Source organism: Lepidochelys kempii, chromosome 1, assembly GCF_965140265.1.
Source record: "Lepidochelys kempii isolate rLepKem1 chromosome 1, rLepKem1.hap2, whole genome shotgun sequence".
Taxonomy (NCBI): Eukaryota; Metazoa; Chordata; order Testudines; family Cheloniidae; genus Lepidochelys; species Lepidochelys kempii.
The window spans coordinates 214,869,330-214,888,401 of record NC_133256.1 but is presented as its reverse complement, the minus strand read 5'-3'; the positions used below and the strand labels follow the sequence as shown (position 1 = coordinate 214,888,401).

The 19,072-nt window shown below is 47.5% G+C and overlaps 1 protein-coding gene across 1 annotated transcript in view; it reads right to left on the bottom strand.

The window, feature by feature from the left end:
* Window positions 1–6,902: 6,902 nt before the first annotated feature.
* Window positions 6,903–19,072, bottom strand: part of LOC140907350 (CD5 antigen-like) — a 43,732-nt gene continuing 31,562 nt past the window's right edge. The window contains exons 5-10 of the mRNA XM_073333152.1: window positions 16,380–16,517; window positions 14,042–14,134; window positions 12,565–12,651; window positions 11,386–11,475; window positions 10,145–10,288; window positions 6,903–7,120 (exon numbers count right to left, since the gene is read on the bottom strand). Coding sequence (XP_073189253.1) covers window positions 6,993–7,120; window positions 10,145–10,288; window positions 11,386–11,475; window positions 12,565–12,651; window positions 14,042–14,134; window positions 16,380–16,517 — 680 coding nt within the window. The 3' untranslated portion in view covers window positions 6,903–6,992. The remainder of the gene's footprint in view (window positions 7,121–10,144; window positions 10,289–11,385; window positions 11,476–12,564; window positions 12,652–14,041; window positions 14,135–16,379; window positions 16,518–19,072) is intronic.

Here is a 19,072-nt window from a genome sequence, read left to right as displayed (position 1 = left end):
AGTGCGTTTTTTAAATCTAGCAAAAGCCTAAGTTCCAGGTGTATTTTCTTTCTTTTTGTTTTTAATAAAATGTGTGTTTTTTTTAAGAACAGGATTGGATTTTTGATGTCCTAAGAGGTTTGTGCAGATGTTTAATTAGCTGGGGGCAACAGCTAATTTCCTTTGTTTTCTTTCTCAGCTCGTGTGTGTGTGTGTGTGTGTATGTGAGAAAGGGCTTGAAAGTAGCCCCCAGAAAGGAATTCCCAAGTGCGCCTTCCTGGGTTCCAATGAGTTTTGCATTTGGGTGGTAACAGCATCTACCCATCCAAAGTCAGAGAGAAGCTGTAGCCTTGGGAGTCTAATACAAGCCTGGAGTGGCCAGCATTAATTTTTAAAATCCCTGCGGGCCCCCACCTTCTGCACTCAAAGGGCCAAAGTGGGGAATCAGCCTTGACAGCTGATCAAATAGTTTTCGAATGAAAAAAATATCCATCATTATTGCTGTTTTGAAGACAGCAAATTTCAAAGAAGTTTCCTTTTTGTGAAAAAAATCCAAATAGAAAAATTGTCTTTTTTAATATTTATTTTCAAATATTTGATCTCTCCCTTCCGCAGGGATGATTTGAGAGGGATGAAACCTGAGAGCATCTTGCCATCAACAATGGCCATGCTGGAGCTTTTGCGCTTCCCAACATAACTGAAACTAGAAAGACTGGATCAGTCTGGACCACAGGTGAGGAGGAAACACGATACATTCTGCTCCGGAGCACGAATAACCTGTGAAGACTTTTCTGATTTACCTGTTCCATTGTGATTACTTAAATACATCACGGAGAGAGAGGGTAGCGAAGAGCCCCCTGGAGCGATAGGCCATGAGAGCAGGCCTCTTAATACAGTACCTGGTTTCTACAGTGCTGGGTGCTCTATAAACATCTAGAAACAGAAAGGGTGTTTCCATGAAGCATGGTAAGTTTCATGCAGGATGAGGGAGCTAATGTTCCAGGTGTTTGACTAGGACCATAGTACAGGGACATGATCCAAAATTATTGGACTTGGTTATCTTGGGGCCACTGAATACAAATCACATTTGCAGACAGTTCCCAGCATCAGGAACAGGCAACAGGAGTCTCAGCAGGAGGAAGTGCTTCAGGGGACTCAGGTGTCACAGGGTTGTGGCTGGAGTAGGGTGGCCATATTTCCCAAACGGAAAACAGGAAACTGCATGGGGCTGGTGCGAGCTGCTCTCCTGAGTCACCCTCCCTGTGCAGGGCCGGGGCCGCTGCTCGCTCAAGACCTGCCTGCTCCCTGTACGAGGCTGTCGCTGCTTACTTGAGTCCTTTCTGCCCCCCATGTGAGGCTATTGCTGTGCGCTGGAGCCTTGCCTACCCCCTACCTGAGCCCTGCCTCTCCCCCTGTGCAGGAGTACCATTGCCCCTTCCCCCCATTGCACCACAAGAGCAAATGGGACAAATGCCCACTTTTGCCAGAAAAGTCAGGACAGCCAGGACAGGGCTTAAAAAAGGGACTATGCTGTCCAAAATGGGACGTATGGTCCCCCTAGGCTGAAGAGAACCCAGTGTACTTACAATGGCTGCTGCAATGTGGCAACTGCCATGTAAATTATTCATTGGTCGTATGCATGTTATGGTTTGTATTCATCTCTGTAACAACAAGGTGGCTAAAGGGGTGCAGGGAGCAAACGTGAATCATCCCCACTATAAAACAGCACTAACGCTGCACTCAGCTGTAAATGCGCCCTGCAGGGCATTGTTGGATGAAACCAGAAGTGCTTAGCTGTAGACCCTATACTGCTAACAGCTAGTGGAGAATCTCCTTTAGCTCCAGTCACTGAGGCCTGGGGTTTATGGAGTAGGAGAAGCCAAGCCTTATGTGCACAGTCACAGTGCAGCCCTGACGGGCCATGCAGTGCAGCAGAGTGACAACAGGGACATCTTTGGGTGCCACAGATTTATTCTAATATTTATAATCGGTAATCCTGTTTTAAACCCCTATCCGCCCCCATTTCCCAGTTGGCTGATTCTCATCATTCAGGGAGCTGGGGCAATGGTGGGAAGTGGCCTGGCTGAAAGGAACAGATCAAACTTTGCTGCAAGGCTGGTGTGCAGGAAGCATTCACTGCCTGCAGAGAGAGATTGAACCCAGATGTCCTGACAATAAAACCCCAATCACTCTCATCCTGCATTTAACACAGTGGCAGTTCTCAAATGCCTTTCAGACAGATCTGCCTCTATCCTCTATTTTTCACATCATTAATTCAGATCAGATTCATTTCTGACTCAAATACTACAGAACAGCGACTCCTCCAGGCAGATGGTTTATCTGCAATGGAGACAGAATCCATTGCTGTTAATGCTGTTAACGGGGGGAGGGATAGCTCAGTGGTTTGAGCATTGGCCTGCTAAACCCAGGGTTGTGAGTTCAATCCTTGAGGGGGCCATTTAGGGATCTGGGGCAAAAATTGGGGATTGGTCCTGCTTTCAAGCAGGGGGTTGGACTAGATGACCTCCTGAGGTCCCTTCCAACCCTAACCTTCTATGCTTCTATGATTCTATGTCCCCCAGAAACCTCACTGCCTAGGAAAGAAGAAAACCATAGAGCTCAAGAGGATGCAATTGGCACAGATTTGAACTGGAAATGCATGTACTTTTCTGAGCAGGATGATTGAAAAGGATGTTGCCATCATGGAGAAAACTTACAATGGAGTCAAATGTCTTGCTCTGGGCAGACAGCAGTGGGAAAAACGGTTTGCCTCATGTGCCACTAGGAGACTCTAAAGCTAAAGCGAGGAGATGCTAAAGCTGGAAAACAAAGCTACGCCTCTGAGTGCAGAATTGGACTGAAGAGGCTTAGGACAAAGAGTTCCCTCTGAACAGTGAGGGAAACACAGGAACACCAGACATGAAGGAATGAATAAAGAATGAAACAAAAAACCTAAAAGAATGAAACATTGCAAAAGAAACAAAGAAAAGAATCAAAGAAAGAATGACTGTACCAAAGAATGAAAGAACAAAGAAGAGGCAGACGCAAGAACGGTTCATTACTGGGTGGAGCTGCCCACAGTGAGGGGCAGTGGGCTGGGGATCTCTGAGCTGCACATAGACACAGCCATGGCCATTCACATACACTGTGTAATTCCCCGGAACATCAGGCAGGGCAGTCTGCTGGAGCAGCAGCCGGTTCTTGCTGTCCACTTGCAAGCTCCTTTTGAAGGATTTGCTGGAGTGGATTTTCATGGAGTTTTGGATATCCTTGGTCCTTATTGTGGATGTAATATTAGGGGCAGTGCAACATAACAGACATTCACAGTGTTTTGCCAGAGAGTCCTAGGTACCAGCTCACACCCAAGGGTTTGTTTTACATGGGTGTATCTGAGCATATCATGTTAACTGTGGACTGAGGGAGATGCTGCAAATTCCCTCCCTTTGCTGCCCTCCCTGCTGGTTCTAGTCTCAGTAGTACAGAATTTGGAGAGATGCCCTTACCTTTTATGCAGACGAGGGAACTCTGGGTCACCTCCTTTTTGATGTCTTCAGGCTGCTCAGCACAGATGTGGGAAGACACAAGCAGACGTGATTTCATGAAATGCTAAGCATGGTACTCTGGTCTACCCTGGCCTTGGTGCTCCCTATGGGGAATGGGGGACCACAATAATATACAGGCTCACACACAGCAAGTGGCATTATGGTTGGAGAGGAGACTAGAAGAACTGGCTTTGAGGAACATCTGCCCATCGCTTAGCAGGAAGGGATCAGGCATGCCCATTCTTCTGAGGCCAACCCCCTCCTGCTCTGCGGTTGGAGCCTGCAAGGTCCCCAACAGACCATGTTAATCACATTTACCAAACACTGGATCTCCTGAGGAGGAGGAGTCTTATTTGGGGTCCACCTTAGCTTTGTTGCCAGCTTTACTCATCCCCAGCTGAGCGGATTTCAGCACAGGTAGGAAAAATCCTAACTAGCTTCCAGCCATCATTGGGATGAGATAGAAAGAATGTTGCCTCTTCTCAGGGGTCAGGGCTTTCTACCATGTCTCAACCAACAGGGGCTTGATTAGGGTGTCCTTCTGTCCTATCTCCAGCTCCTGGAATGTCCCATTCCCACAGGCTCCAGCATTTGGCTTCGTCTCATTTGGTGTCATTCACGATACCGAAGATAATTGCCCATGTACCAAACCAGAGTGAGAGAGAGAATTAAATCCTGAGTCACTCAAACTAGTACTGGCTTCATGCTAAACTGATCAGACTCAGCCCTGACAGAGAGATTTTCATCCACAGGGCACTGCACAGACATTACCCATCCTTGTCATGTGAGGTAGGGAAGCTGAGCTCTTCAGCCAAGCAGGCAACGTCAAGGACTACCAGCAATGTAGCTCCGAGCCCAGCCCAGACTGACAGAGTCTGGAGGGAGCTCTTGTGGCATCCAGTATGCTAAGAGTCAGTCACAGGTAAACAAATGGCACTGACAGGAGACTGGGGCACACACAACAAAGAGAGGGACAGAGCAGGTGACTGTGTGGGGTAAAGACAGAAAGAGAGGGAGAGTGAGCACCAGACACTCAGAGCTTACCCAAAACCGTAGGTGAAGTAGTCCAGATATAGTTTCTCCTCTCACACAACCTTTGGGGAGAGGGGCTGGGCCTGGTAACCTGGGTACTGGCCAGCAAAGTATTGACCTGAGAGCAGGAGAGACATACTGGTGTGGTGCAGGCTTCATATGACACAGGTGCTGCTGGAACGCAAACACATCCCACTATCAAGTGGTACCAGAACATCCTGCTCTCAAGGATGGTACAGAAACATTCCCCAAGGATAAAATGAACACACTGACCCCTCCTCAAAGATAAGGTCATGATAACAGTATGTAATAAAGATGTTTTAATCAAACCAAGATGTACAAGGTGATGGGTAATAACTAGCCACATCAGGGGGCAGTAACTAACTATGCCAGAGGCAGTACGTAACTTGTTTATATCAGGGTATAAAAATGTATCGTAGAGAGAGAATCTTTGTCTGGCTTAGGGAGGAACAGAAAGTCCTGCCATTCACTGAGCTGGTCCATTGTTACGGGCAAATAAGTATTAGTGGTCCAGTAGAGTCTGTGGGGTACCAGTACTGTGCTTTGTCAACAATTAACCTGGTTGGGTGCCTTCGTCCCTTAACGGTCCTTGTGGTCATCGGGCGGTTTGCTTGAGGTCTGCCATGCCAGCTGTCTGTGCAGAGCTGGGGCAGCACACAAAGGGAACACACAGTCACAGGCAAACATCGATCAACATCTAACCACACTGGTGACCCACAACCACTGATCTGGTAAGTAAGCAAGCTGTCCTCTGTAGGAATCACGATCTAACATGACAGAAAACCATGGGCTAGGGAACTCCCTTATTCCCTCAGTGCAAATCCCCATAGAGTTTGATGAAATTTCAACCCCCTGGATTTCCAGTAAGGGGGGGCCCATATGAATTTAAAAAAGAAAGTGGGGAAACATGGAGAGATGTGTCATTCTGGGGAGAGTTCTCCTCCTCTTTCAGCCTGTGAGTGACATGAAACCCTGAATGGACTGGCCAAACCCAGGAACATTTGCCAGGATTCCTTCAGCCTGAAGAGAGGAGCCTTCATCTGCTCCCTCTATAAGGCTCCAGTCCCAGGCCCTAGGCAGCGTCAGCAGCCTGTGTTCCCTGTCGAAGCACAAACACCCACAATGGGTCCACTTTCTCTCTCTGTGGTCATTGCCTTTGTCCCACAAATCTGTCTTGAGGACACAGCCCTTGGAACAGGTTAGCACAGCCCCTGAGATTTCCCTCCTCAGTCGTCAAGGTTCAGTATGCCCTATTACACATCTTCCTACTGTATTTTTATTTTTCTCCTTTCAAAAGTAAATTGTTGTATTTCTCTCTCTTTATATGACTCCTGGCCCTGCTGAATGCAGATGATTGGAAGCACCTTCTCTGGACATTTCTATTTCCAATCTATCCTTCTACAGATGAAGTGACCCAGCTGAATGCAGAACTTGTGGTAAAGGAAAGACAGACATTTCTGTGAAAGAGTGATGTACTCTCTGTGCATTCTGGTATTGATTTCACTGAGAACACTTCTGAGAACATTGATTTCACTGAGAACACTTTCATCAAGAGAACACTTCTGGCTTTTCCACTGGTCAGTACTCAGCTCAGCATTGATTGTAAACTATATTTGTGGATTGTTATGGAAATAAACATGCCACTGTGTGAACATGATCGGTTTTACTGGGGTTTGTAGTAACAACCCAGTGACTTGTTACTTCTTGTAGCCTTATTGGTTCAGTGGAAATCCAGGTTCTTATTAACCCTCCTCTTGTCATTATTTTCTACAGAATTCATTTATTGTCCTAGCAGAAATAGTCATCCTCTGCATTTATTGCTAATTGGGAAATCTTTTCAGTTTGTTTAACTTCAGGTGTGAATTACCCTGGGAGAATTTTCCATTTATCTCCTTGGATTCAATGAAATTTCAAATCTGAATTTGCTTCAGGAACAACCATGTTGCTCATCTCAGAATGTTCTCTACCTGGTTTCTCACTTTTACCACATGTCTGATGTGTAAACTCACCCTGCTATACCAGAGGTGGCCTTCCCTTGTCTCTTGGTTTGTTTAATCTCAGTGTCTCCCTGTGCTGAGCCCTGGAAACTGCACAATTCATCTGTCAAGAAAAACTTTCACTAAGGGGAAGACTTTCAGAAAAGATTTAATATAAAAAAGGGACAAAGTCAAGCTGAAGAAATTATAGGCATAAAACAGCAGGAAACTTCCACCCCCTCCAAACAATGGAAAATTATACAAAGAAAGCTTTTGAACCTTTTCCCCACTCACTCTTGTATTTCCTGCAGCTTCACACAAATCTTATAAAAACACCTGCTTTGTCTATTAACCAGGAAGGGACTTTCTCTGGGCCATCATTTCTGAGAGAAAGAGGTGAAGCATTTACATCATCACAGGGTTAGTTTGTCCAATCAAATTGTTATGATATTGAACCCCCAGAGTCACCATGTCCCACATCATCATAACCTGTGTCTCCAAGAAGCAGGGACGGGGTTTCCTTCTCCATCCCAGAGACAACTTCACTCCTTAGCGACTGCAGACTCCCACCTGAAAATACCAAGGGAGACAGATACAGTCAGTGGATCTATTCTATGGTTATGTGTGGCTGCAGAGCAAGGTGGAGTGCACTTTACAGCTGTGGTTCTCAAACTTATTTGATTGTGGCTCCTTTCTTTGTCTCCGTAGTAATTGACACTTCCCCTCCCTGCCACACAAGTACATATACCCATTTAAAAAAACAACATGCAACTTTCACTAACTATGAAAACCAGTCGGGCATTGAGTCACAAAGAGCCATATCAGTATATAGCTCTCCAGACGCCCCGCTCGAAGGCAGCACTACCGCCAGCAGCAGCAGAGAAATAAGAGTAGCAACACCAGACCATGACATCTGTACTTCTGCATTGCTGCCGGTGGCAGCGCTGCCTTCAAAACGGGGCACCGGGACAGGAGTCGCCGCTCTCTGCTCTGGCTTCTCATGCCGCCCCAGAATATGTTCTGTGCTGCCCAGCTTGGCAACCTCTGCTCTGCAGTACAGATTGGGAACCGTTCCCCCTTCAGTCTTGGGTCGATGACAAGTTCTAATCCATCATCTCTATACAGTAACTCCCCACTTAACGTTGTAGTTATGTTCCTGAAAAATGCAACTTTAAGTGAAACGATGTTAAACGAATCCAATTTTCCCATAAGATTTAATGTAAATGCGGGGGGTTAAGTTCCAAAGAAATTGTTTTGGGGCAAACAAAAGGCATTATGTACTGTACAGTACTATACTGTGTTAGGATATAGATATTCAGGCCTGTCTGTAAAGGCCTGTACTTTAAGAATTTAGGTGTATTCTTATCACTTGGCTAGTTAGAGGTATAAAAGAAAGAATCAAAATCACTGTCTGCCAATGTAAAGTCCTTCTCTTACTGTGACAGTCTGGGGCCCTGTTCTTAAGCTAAGGCCTTTGGCTAAGCGACAGAGGCAGCCATAAGCTGGAAAGCGACCGGTCACATCCTCACATTCCAAAGTAGTCACATGGAAAGAAGGTGCTATTGGGCTGTTAGGAATACAATCCTGTCCTGATAGTGCCTATCAGCTCCAGAGAAAGGGAAGTGCCTAGAAAATGTAAAAGGAAACTTAGTTTGATAGCATCCTGTCTGGCAAGAACTCACTTATCAATACTGGGATGTGAAATCCTCACTTCTGTATTGTCTTGCCATTATAGTTCCCACTTTGCTATTGTTTGTCTGTATAATCTCTGTCTGGTTCTGTGATTGTTCATGTTCATGTGATAATCATGTTACAATATGTTAGGATTGGTTAGTTAAATTTTAGTAGAATGATTGGTTAAGGTATAGCTAAGAATATTACTATATAAATTAGGGGCAAACAGGAAGTAAGTTGGGATTCGGCAATAAGGAAAAGGAACTTGTATTTAAGCTTGCTGGAAGTTCACCCCAATAAACATCGAATTGTTTGCACCTTCGGACTTCGGGTATTGTTGCTCTCTGTTCATGTGAGAAGGACCAGGGAAGTGGGAGAGTGAAGGAATAAGCTCTCTAACATACTGTCCTGTGGTTGGGAAGTGCCCCTGGCTTACCCCGCACAGGCACAGCTCCCTGCAGGCAAGGATGCTAGGAAGCACCTTCGCAGCAGCAGTGGCAGTTACCCAGAGAAGAATAGGCACCAACTTTGCCTGCCTCTTCCCATCCCCGCTCCACTCCAGGCCTACCTCTTCCCACCCCCACTCCACCTACTCTCCGGAGCACGCCGCATTCCCACTCCTTCCCCCCCCCAACTCAAAAAAGTCCTAAGCACCGCCAAACAGCTGTTTGGCAGCACTTAGGACTTTCTGGGAGGGAGGGGGAGGAGTGGAGACACAGAGCTTCCCCACTCCTGCCCCTCCCTCCCAGAAAGTCCTTAGCGCCACTTAGAACTTTCTGGGAGGGACGGGGAGGAGCGGAGACGCGGCACTTCTCCGCTTTTCCCCCTTCCTGCCAGTGTTTCCCTGCCACCAAACAGCTGTTTGGCTGCACCTAGGACTTTCTGGGAGGGAGGGGGCGGAGTGGAGACACAGTGCTTCCCCGCTCCTCCCCCTCCCCGCCAGAAAGTCATAAGTGCCGCCAAACAGCTGGGTGCGTAGGACCCAGGACAAGCGCTGGGAAGGAGGGGGAGGAGGCAGGGAGGAGGAAGTTGTGCAATGCTCCCTTGTAAAGTCGCTGTTCTTCCGCAAAATCATACAAGCAGTGGACAGAGCAGGCAGCCAAACGACGTTATAAGGGAGCATTGCACAACTTTAAAAGAGCGTGTTCCCTAATGGAGCAGTGATGTAACTTTGAAACAACATTAAGCGGGAGGACCTTCAGTGAGGAGTTACTGTACATAGTCTGGAAATTAAAACCTTTGGTTTCCAGACTAGGTAAAGTTGCCTAGTGCCAGCTATAGCTACTTGTCCCTTCATGTACAAAACCCAAGCACTTACCAGCAAGGAGCGCTTAGTTAAGAACATCATAACTTTCACTCTGCCCTAGCAGTGAACATTAGCATGTTATTTTTATGAAGTCCTAATCAATATACATTTCATCACCACTGCACTTCCTCTGCGGTGGCTGGTGGTGTCTCTGCTCATGACACAATGGGGAAGAGAGGGAGATATTTGCTAAGGACAATGGGCAAAGCCCATCCCAGATTTTACAGGATGTGTCATGAGCTCGTTAGCACTGGTGCAGCAGTAAGAGGACTTTGGTGTATAGGATTCTGCCCAAAAGATACACGGAGAGTGAAGTGGTGGGAATCCAGCACATCCAGGGCGTGGCAGCCACACAAGGATTGGAACCTAGAGGCAGAAGGATCCTGGGTATCTTGCTGGTTTGACCACGAAGTACCACCCGGCAGGGACCCTGCTGTTCCTCCCCCCATGGCAGGCACTGAAGCCTCTGCGTTGAGGGAATGGAGAGACGAGAGAAGGAGAGTTTGTCTCACAGGTGTTGGGTTGGCCAGGGCTGTTCCCTTGCTGCGTACCCCACATTCCCAGCCCTCCCACTCTGCAGAGACAGTGTGAAGTGCAAACAGTTCTCCACTCACCTGTCTGTGAATCCCTGTGTCTGTCCCTCGCCCCAGTGCCTTGCTCATCATTCTGCCCCAAACCAGGGTCACCTTCAGAGTCAGACACTTCTCTGGCATCATCGTAACCATCCCCTGGGACATCTCCAGGCAGGGCAGGGGCATCTGATGTGAAGATGTGAAGTAATTAAGAGAATAGTCACAGTGAAGGTAGAAGTAAACTACAAGCTGCAGATGCACCAGCCTCACTGGTCCCTGGGGATCTCTCAACACTTCCACCCTCAGGGCGATAAGAGGATCCTTCCTCTGGAACCCTCAGATTGAGGGGTTTTACATATCACATTGATTTGATACATTTCAATAGCTCATTGAGTGGATCCTAGAGCTCCCAGATTTTGAGGGGAAGGAGGAGTTATAGAAAGTGGTGACTGGAATCTAATCCAGAGGGATTGCTCCACAAGGCATTTGGTTTCAATAATTACAAATGTAAATGACTTGGAATTGTCCAGAGTTTGTTCCCGGTTTCCTAAACTTGACATTATTTTAAAAATGTCTTTTCAATGCGTTCTCCTGATAAAGTTTACCCTATGAACTGCCATCAGCCTCCAACGTACTGACACCACTGGGAGCTGAGCCAGCTAATAAGGTTGGGACATGGGCCCTTGGGTGTAAAATCTGTGTCCCATCCACCACCCTGTCCCAGCATGTCTGACACAGATGTATATATGCTGCAATAGCTGCATGCCAGGAAAGGCTGGAAGGGAACATTGCTGCACTGTAGAGATCTGTGCTTCAGTGTGCCCTGAGCCAAGTACCGCGTGGGCAGTTCCTGAGCAAACTGCTCCTTCAGTCCCTGCAATGGGACTTTATCGTGACCTAGGACATCACACACTTCCCTACCCGCGGGTCTCCACACAGCTCTTGTAATGACCCTGCTCAGTGCCCCCAGCATTCATAGAATCATAGAATATCAGGGCTGGAAGGGACCTCAGGAGGTCATCTAGTCCAACCCCCTGCTCAAAGCAGGACCAATCCCCAAATTTTGCCCCAGATCCCCTAAATGGCCCCCTTAAGGATTGAACTCACAACCCTGGGTTTAACAGGCCAATGCTCAAACCACTGAGCTATCCCTCCCCTGGATAGAAAATACTGCTGGGTGAACTTTGTAGTTTTCTTAACAAACCACTATTGTCCCTACTGGGAAACACATTTAGTTTTTTGTCAGGGTGACGTTGCTTCCAAAAGGAGGATTCACTACTCACCTCGGCCTTCTGGAGTCTGGGGGACGTCGTTCAAGGCAGGCTCCTCCACGTTATTGTAATCCAACTGAGACCCTCCTGGGGAAGCTTCCTCTGGAACAGCAAACACCACACTCAGCCCATGGCACCAGCAGCATCTCTTCAGCGCAGGTGACCCTTATAACTAGAGCTGTGTATCATGGCACATGAGAAGGGAAGTCGCAGGGGGCCCATGCTGAGAAGGGCACAAGACAGAGAACTACAGTGAAACAGGAGTCCCAGAAATAACTAGGGGCCAATCCTGTCCCTGCAGAATCCCAACAGCAGCTCTCTCATGTGTTTCAGTGGGAGCAGGATCTGGGTTGTGCTGAGATAACAGGTTGGAACACGGGCACTGCCAGGCCAGAGCCGGCCTGTGTGAATCCAGCTGATCTCTGCAGACAGGTTTGAATTTTCCTCCCCTCTGCAGGAATTAAAGCTCGCACTGGGAGATCACTGGCCTTATCCTTTGTGAGCTCCTGCTCTCCACTAGCCTCTCATGCAACCCAGGGCTCAGCTTGGCAGCACTCCAGCTTCTCAGCATACCTGGCTCATATGCTCAAAGTTTCCTCCCGCAGCCACAGGCTAAAATCCGAAAAGGCACAAATCATGGACTCCCTTGAAAGCAGCTGGGGTAGAAATGCTGCCCTGTTTATAATTAGAGATGGGCCCAGTCCAGGAAGTTCAGATCCAGGATTTTGCTTCAGCTTGTTATAGCAACAGGTGTCAGCTGCAAAACTGAGGTCCGAAGCTGGGGTCAGAATCTGCAAATCCCCCCTCCCCCCAAAGTTCTGGTGGGTTCGGATCAGTGAGTTGGGCTGAGCCCATCTGTAATTATAACAAAGGACAATATTCCTCTTCTTGGGGGTGAGATACGAGCCCTGCTGGGCACTGACGCCTTCCACCCAAAGAGACTGACCCGTCTCCTCCAGCTCCTCACCTGGGAAGGTCACTGGGAGCCACTCCCAGGGGTGTGTGCTCAGGAGATGGCCACATGTTCCATCCTGAGATTCTGACAGAAATCCTGTTGGATGGAATTAGACCCGACTGTGTAAAATGGGAACTGTGCCGGGGGAAATGGCTGCGATTGCAGAAAGTGTGATAGAAGTTCATTCCTCTGCCCAGATTGGGTCTCTTGGCCTGAGTCTGCCCCTCCCCCACTACCTTGTTCTGATCCAGGATCGTTTTCCCCCTCACTGTCCCCGGTGTAATACTGCAGCTTCGTCACTGAGTCATCTGAATAGGAGACAGGAGAGACGAGCACCAGAAATTCATCACAGTAAGAACAGCAGAACTGTGGGACTGGGAATACATCCAGATTTCCAGTCTCAGTCTATTCCTCCTTCCACTCTGAGCAGTGAGAGGCTGACACAGACTCCCCAAGAGAAATCTCCATGTTATTGTGGTAAATGTGACTGAGCGGATGATACAATCTGATCTGAAAGATGCTGGGGTGAGTGACGGGCACGTCTCTGGTTGCTGGTCCAGAGAAGTTCCACAATTGTCCTGGCCTCCTCAGCCACAGAGGGGACTCCTCCTTCTTAAGGGTAAATATCCACCTCCCCCATGAATCAGTCGATCAGCTCTCCATGGTGTTTCAAGATTAGGCCAAGAAAGGCCCAGAGCAGAGTCTGTGATTCACTGTAACCATCTTGGCAGTCATGCTGGGGGATACCCTGAGCATGTTCCCAGAGCCCCACCACAGCACAGCCCTTGGGCAGGATGTTCCCGTCACACATTGAGACAAAATGGCACAAAAGATAACAGGGCCATGACTCAAAGTCATGGGGCTCTCCTGGGCTGATCTCTCTGCTCTGGGGGCCGGAGGGAGCCCACTCAGCAGACCAGTGGCTGAGGTGGGAGGGGGGCACAGAACATCCCCTACTCTAATGCTCAAGGACAGTTTTCAAATTATAATTTAGCCTGGCGCAAGGCTGTCACTTTCCTGACCCCTTACTGGTTACACGCCAAGGCTGCAGGACAGGCAGAGTGACATTAACTGTCCCTAGAATTGGGACTCACAGTGTATGGTGGGAAGGAAACTTACCTCGCTCATTCTACATGAGTAACTGCTGGTGTCACCACAGACCCAGCTCCCACAGAGCTTGGAAAAAAAAAACAAAAAACAAAAACCAGATTGTTTGGTTCTCTGGCCATTGGGGAAAAAAAGCAAAAAAAACCAAACCCCGGAACATTGGTTTGAATTGAGCCAAAAATAACTTATTTTTGGCAAATGCAAAAGGAACAAAAAAGTTTAATGTTGAATGAAACCATTTGGTGTTCTTTTGGGCATTAGTTAATTTTTGTTTGTTTGTTTTTATGGATAAAATTAAAGGAAATTCCTGATGGAAAAGTAATATCAAATTGAAAACCCAAAATGTTTTCTTTAGAAAGTGTTGAAATGAAATGAATCGTTCTGTGTGTATTTGGAACAATTGGGTGAAAGTGACGAATTTGTGAAATGTTTCAGTGTCTCTGAATCTGCATTTTTCACCAAAACATTTCATAACGGAGACTTGTGCCCAGCTCCAATGACAAGCTCACAGGGCTGAAGCTGCAGTGATTTAACTCTGGGTCAGGGCCTCAGATGGACAGGGCATTAGATAGCTGCTCCCTGTTAAGAGTGAGACCCACAGACCTGAGCGACTGAACATCTCCTGCTTCTCTCTCATCAGGTTATAATCAATCTCCTCGTACACGGCCTCAGAGAAGGGACCCAAGGGTCTTCTGGAGCCTGAAAACAAAGGGCAGGGTTTGCACAGGGTCAGAGAAACCAGAGATGGGAAACACTATGGGATCATCCAGCCCCTCCCCGTGGGCCCAGTGCAAGCCTGAACTCTACTGCACATTCCCAGTGCTGGAATTTAAATGAGCCAGGTGACAGGGTTTCTTTCCACAACAGCCCTTTGATGATGGTTCCCAGGGCTAGATCGCTGTGAGGAAGCTTCCTCACATTCATCTTAAATGTTCCCTTTTTAATCTCATCCCATTATTCCTGGTTATTCCCCTTTGGAGCAGCTAAATTAATTCTTCCCCCATGCAGGTGTTTATCTGCAAAATGGTGAGAACATCTTTTTTTTCATCGAGTTTAAGGCCAGAAGGGACCATTAGAACATCTAGTCTGACCTCCTGTATAACACAGGCCACTGCATTTCACCCAGATATCCCGAGGTTTGAGCCCAAAGATGCACTTAGAGTAAAGTATTTCAGTCCTCAGGAGAATAAGCTCTTGTGTGCCACAGGCAGAAAGCAGGAGCGAGTAAGGTATCCCCAATGCCCAAGGCCCCTGCAATGTCAGGGAACTGACGAGGTGAAAGATGCCTAGATAATCCTGGCAGGTGATCCATGCTCCGGAGCAAGAGGAAAATCCCCCAAGGTCCCTTTTTGCCAATCTGACCTGGGGGGAAATTCCTTCCTGATCCCAAATCTGACAATTGGTTTGACCCTGAGCAGGTGGAAAAGACACACCAGCCAGATATCTTCGAAAGAGGTTTCTCTATACCACCTCGGAGGACTGGTCCAGCCCATCCAGTGTCACACCTCTCTCCTTAGCTCATATCTGATTCTTCAGAAGAGGGCAAAAAACAAAACAAAGCAAAACAAAACACAAATATGGGGGCTTCCCAGAAGTCCTTCCTGACCCCTGCAGGTGACTGGCTGAAGCCCTGAACCATGAGGTCTGATTATAGTCATTGTCTTACTGCAAAGTTGTGAATGTTACCTGTATGTTGATGGCAGTCCCATTCTCCATCTTCTTTCCAAGGCCCTGGTAGCTAATGTTTGTACAGTGGTTTATAGAAGTAAAATCCCCTACAAGTGCCAGCTTTCAGTACAATGCACTATAATGCTCCTTTCCCACACTTCTCCTTCCTAAGATTGTCTTTTCTACTGGATCACTCTCTTCACAACTACCTACCACAGCTCTATTTTTATACAATTCTTTTTCCTGACAATATTTCCAATTTCTCTCGGTCCCTTTTCCATGATGTCTCTCCTTATGATATTCAGAACCCCTCCCTGTGGCAGATACTGCAGCTCCAGGCAGTATCTTTGGGAATCACTGTATTAAAGCTATGAATGGTTTATGTTCTACTGCATGTGGGAGGGTTACCACAGCTCCCTCAGGGAGAACAAACAGTGTGTGTGTGTGTGTATGTGTGCGCGTCTGTGTGTGTGTGTGTTGGGGGGTTGATGAAGATGAATCACTGAGATTGTAAACAACTCCAGAAAGGTAACAGCCTTCAGGGTGGTTTATACAGACTGGTTCCAACTGGGTTGCCAGAGACCAAGAGACAAAGGAGGACTTCTGATATGAAAGGCTGAGTTTAAACAGACTCAAGGCCTTCATTTTGATTCTGCAAATGGGCAGGACCTTCTGTCCGTGGGGATCCCAACACTGAATCGTTGGAGGGACGTGGGTCTCCTAGGCTGCCCATGAGGAAGACAGGTGAATTCTGGTATGTTCAGCAAGTGTGGAGGAATTTTTATTGTTTTTAATGTTTTCTGTGTCATACTTTTATCCTAGGAATAAGGTGCAGTCTGCTGAGAGAGAGCTGGGTGGTAACTTGTAACTGCTGGCAATGCCCTGCTCATAGCCCTTGGGGAGAATGCACAGCATGGGGGCTGGCCTGTAGGCAGACTGGTTTGCTGGGGGTATCACAGTGGAAGGCAGGGGGCTGTGCAGCATTAAAACCCCTTGGCCGCAAGGAGGTGGGACGGGGGTTCCCACCCAGAGACAGGTGATGGGGGGATACAGAGGCAGCTTCAGTGAAATGCTAACACTCCCTAGCTCGTATCATCTTCAGATTTCATGGCTGGGCTGTTCCACTGCCAGACAGTTAATGAAATATTCAATGAGAGAGGAGTTACCAGGCACCCTTGGCCACCCCACCCAGCCCAGTACCGCCCCAATCTCTGAAACCATGCAGCCCCCTGCTATTGCAGAAGCATTTCACACAGTGACACCAATCAGGACCCACCTCTGCGCTGTGCCCTGGCACTTCGCACCTGCGCCCCCACGATGATTAAGGCCAAGCAGAGCAGGGCCCCCAGGATAATGCAGATGACCACGGGCACCGTGACTCTCCCACTGTCGGTCGGAGGGAGGCGCGGGCGAGCTGGATGGAAATGAACATACAACAGGGAGAGATTATCCTGTGAGAGTCGACATTTGATTATGTAATTAAAGACTGTATCACAATGTAAATACAAAAGGTACTAATTAAGGTTACAGAGGACAGCGCACGTCTGGCATTCTGAATATTTGAGTGCTTGACTTTACAAACTTAACCTCCTTTTAGATACATAGCTTTATAGATTTTAAGGGCAGAAGGAAGAATTAGATCATATAGTCTGGCCTCCTGGGTAACAGGCTATAGAATTTAATCCTGTTACTCCTGAACTGAACCCAATAATTTTTGTTTGGCTAAAGCACATCTTCCACAAAGTCATCCAGTCTTCATCTAAATACTTCAGGAGTGAATAATCTTCTGCTTCCCTTTTTAGTTTGTTCCAGTGGTTAATCGCCCTCACTATGAAAAATGTATGGCTTATTTCTAATATGAATGTATCTGGCTTTAACTTCCAGCCATTTGTTCTTGTTTTGCCTTTCTCCACTAGAATAAGGAGGCCTCTACATACCAGTGTTTTGTCCCTGCGCAAGTACTTCTACACTAAAGTACTTATGCAGTATAATCACATCATCTCTTGGTCTTCTTTATTAAAAATAAACAGACGGAGCTCCTGGAATCTCTCACTGCATAGCACATTTTCAAGCCCTTAAGTCATCTTTGTGGCTCTTCTCTGCACTTTTTCCATTTTTTTTGTAATATCCGTCTTAAAATGTGGACAACACACTGGATGCAGTATCAGTCTTACCGTGCTGTATACAGAGGTAAATTCGTGTCCCTGGTCAGAAATTATCCAACAAAATAGAGCTTTACTGGAAAATGCTGGTTTGTGGAACTGGACATTTCCCATGAAAGTGAGTCGGGTGCAATGAACTTTCTCCAGACCACAGGCAGGTCTGTGGCAGAAACCTGCATGCAGACTGCCTTGGGGCCAGGTACCCCAGTCTTCTCAGGTCAGCTGCTCTGGGATAGCTGCACCCTGTAGACTGCCCCAGGACCAGAGACCCTGGTGTTCTATAGTCTGCAGCTCCAGGGAAACACTGCCATGGAGAAGGGAGTCCCAGCTTTAACCAGGGCTCAGCTCCCAGCTCCATAGCAGGGAATTTAGAAATCCTGGGATGAGATCCCGATTCCCAGGGTCTGCAGACTGCCCCAGACCAGGGACCCCAGAGCTTTTAGACTCCCAGGGCAGCTGGCTATTTGGGACACCAGCTGGCCCAGGAGTCTGGAAGCCCAGGGGTCCCCAGCCCAAGGCAGTCTGCAATGCGAGGCTGCTCGAGAGCCACAGACCCTGGGAGCCCCAGCAGCAGCTGAGAGAAATTGACATTTTTGTTTTTCTCTTAGCACTGGTGAAACTGGTGAAACTGACAAGAATTTATCCCTTTGTAAAAGGATAAATGGACACAAATCAGATATTAGGAATGGCAATGTACAAAACCCTGCAGGAGAACACTTCATTCTCCCTGGACACACAATAGCAGATTTAAAGATAGCCATCCTGCAGCAAAAAAACTTCAGGACCAGACTTCAAAGAGAAACTGCTGAGCTTCAGTTCATTTGCATATTTGACACCCTCAGCTCAGGATTAAACAAAGACTGTGAATGGCTAGCCAAGGACAAACCGCAGTTTCTCCTCCCTTGGTGTTCACACCTCAGCTGCTAGAAGAGGGCCTCATCCTCCCCGATTGAACTAACCACGTTATCACTAGCCTGATTCTTGCTTGCATATTTATACCTGCCTCTGGAAATTTCCACTACATGCATCTGACGAAGTGGGTATTCACCCACGAAACCTTATGCTCCAATATGTCTGTTAGTCAAAAGGTGCCACAGGACGCTTAGCCGTTTTTACAAGAATGACAGTGTCACTCAGCATCTGCTGGTGTCCCTGGGAGCAAATTTCATGTTGGACACACCATGTGTTGCTGTTTCTACAACAAATTTGGTTCACAGGAAGTTTTGAAATAGCAAAATTTCCTGTGAGCTGGAAATCCTGTGTTTCAGCCAGCTCTTCTCACTGCTCCCGTTTAAACCGCCAAGGATCACCTTAACCTTTTCACAGCATCACCCTGGGACCTCTAGTTCCATTGCTTGTCCACTATGACCCCTGCGAAGACCATGGGAAATATCTGTAAGTTTACATATATTATGTGTACCTCTGTTTCTTTTATTGCTGTTTTGCCATTTCCTACCAGGGTTCAAAGAGTAACTCCTGCTGGAGCTCCCCACATGTCCCAGCAATGCAGACAATGGCTGCAGAGAACCCAGTCACTGGTACTTAATTGACAATACAGGGGTCAAGGCCTTTGAACTTTTGCCTCTGACTAAGCTGGGCACAACCCCCCTAGCTTGGGAGAGGGGAGGGGCCCTTCCAGTGGGAAAATTAAACAAAGAGCTTGGGAACTATGAAAAGGAGAGCCCTGATGAACAGAGAGGGAGAGGCAGGGTCTGCAGGGAAGGAGATTGAAACCCAGTCCCCAGAAGCAGGGGTACCTGGGATAGGCTGGGCCAGCCCAGGTTTTGAGGGAAATGCTGAGGATTAG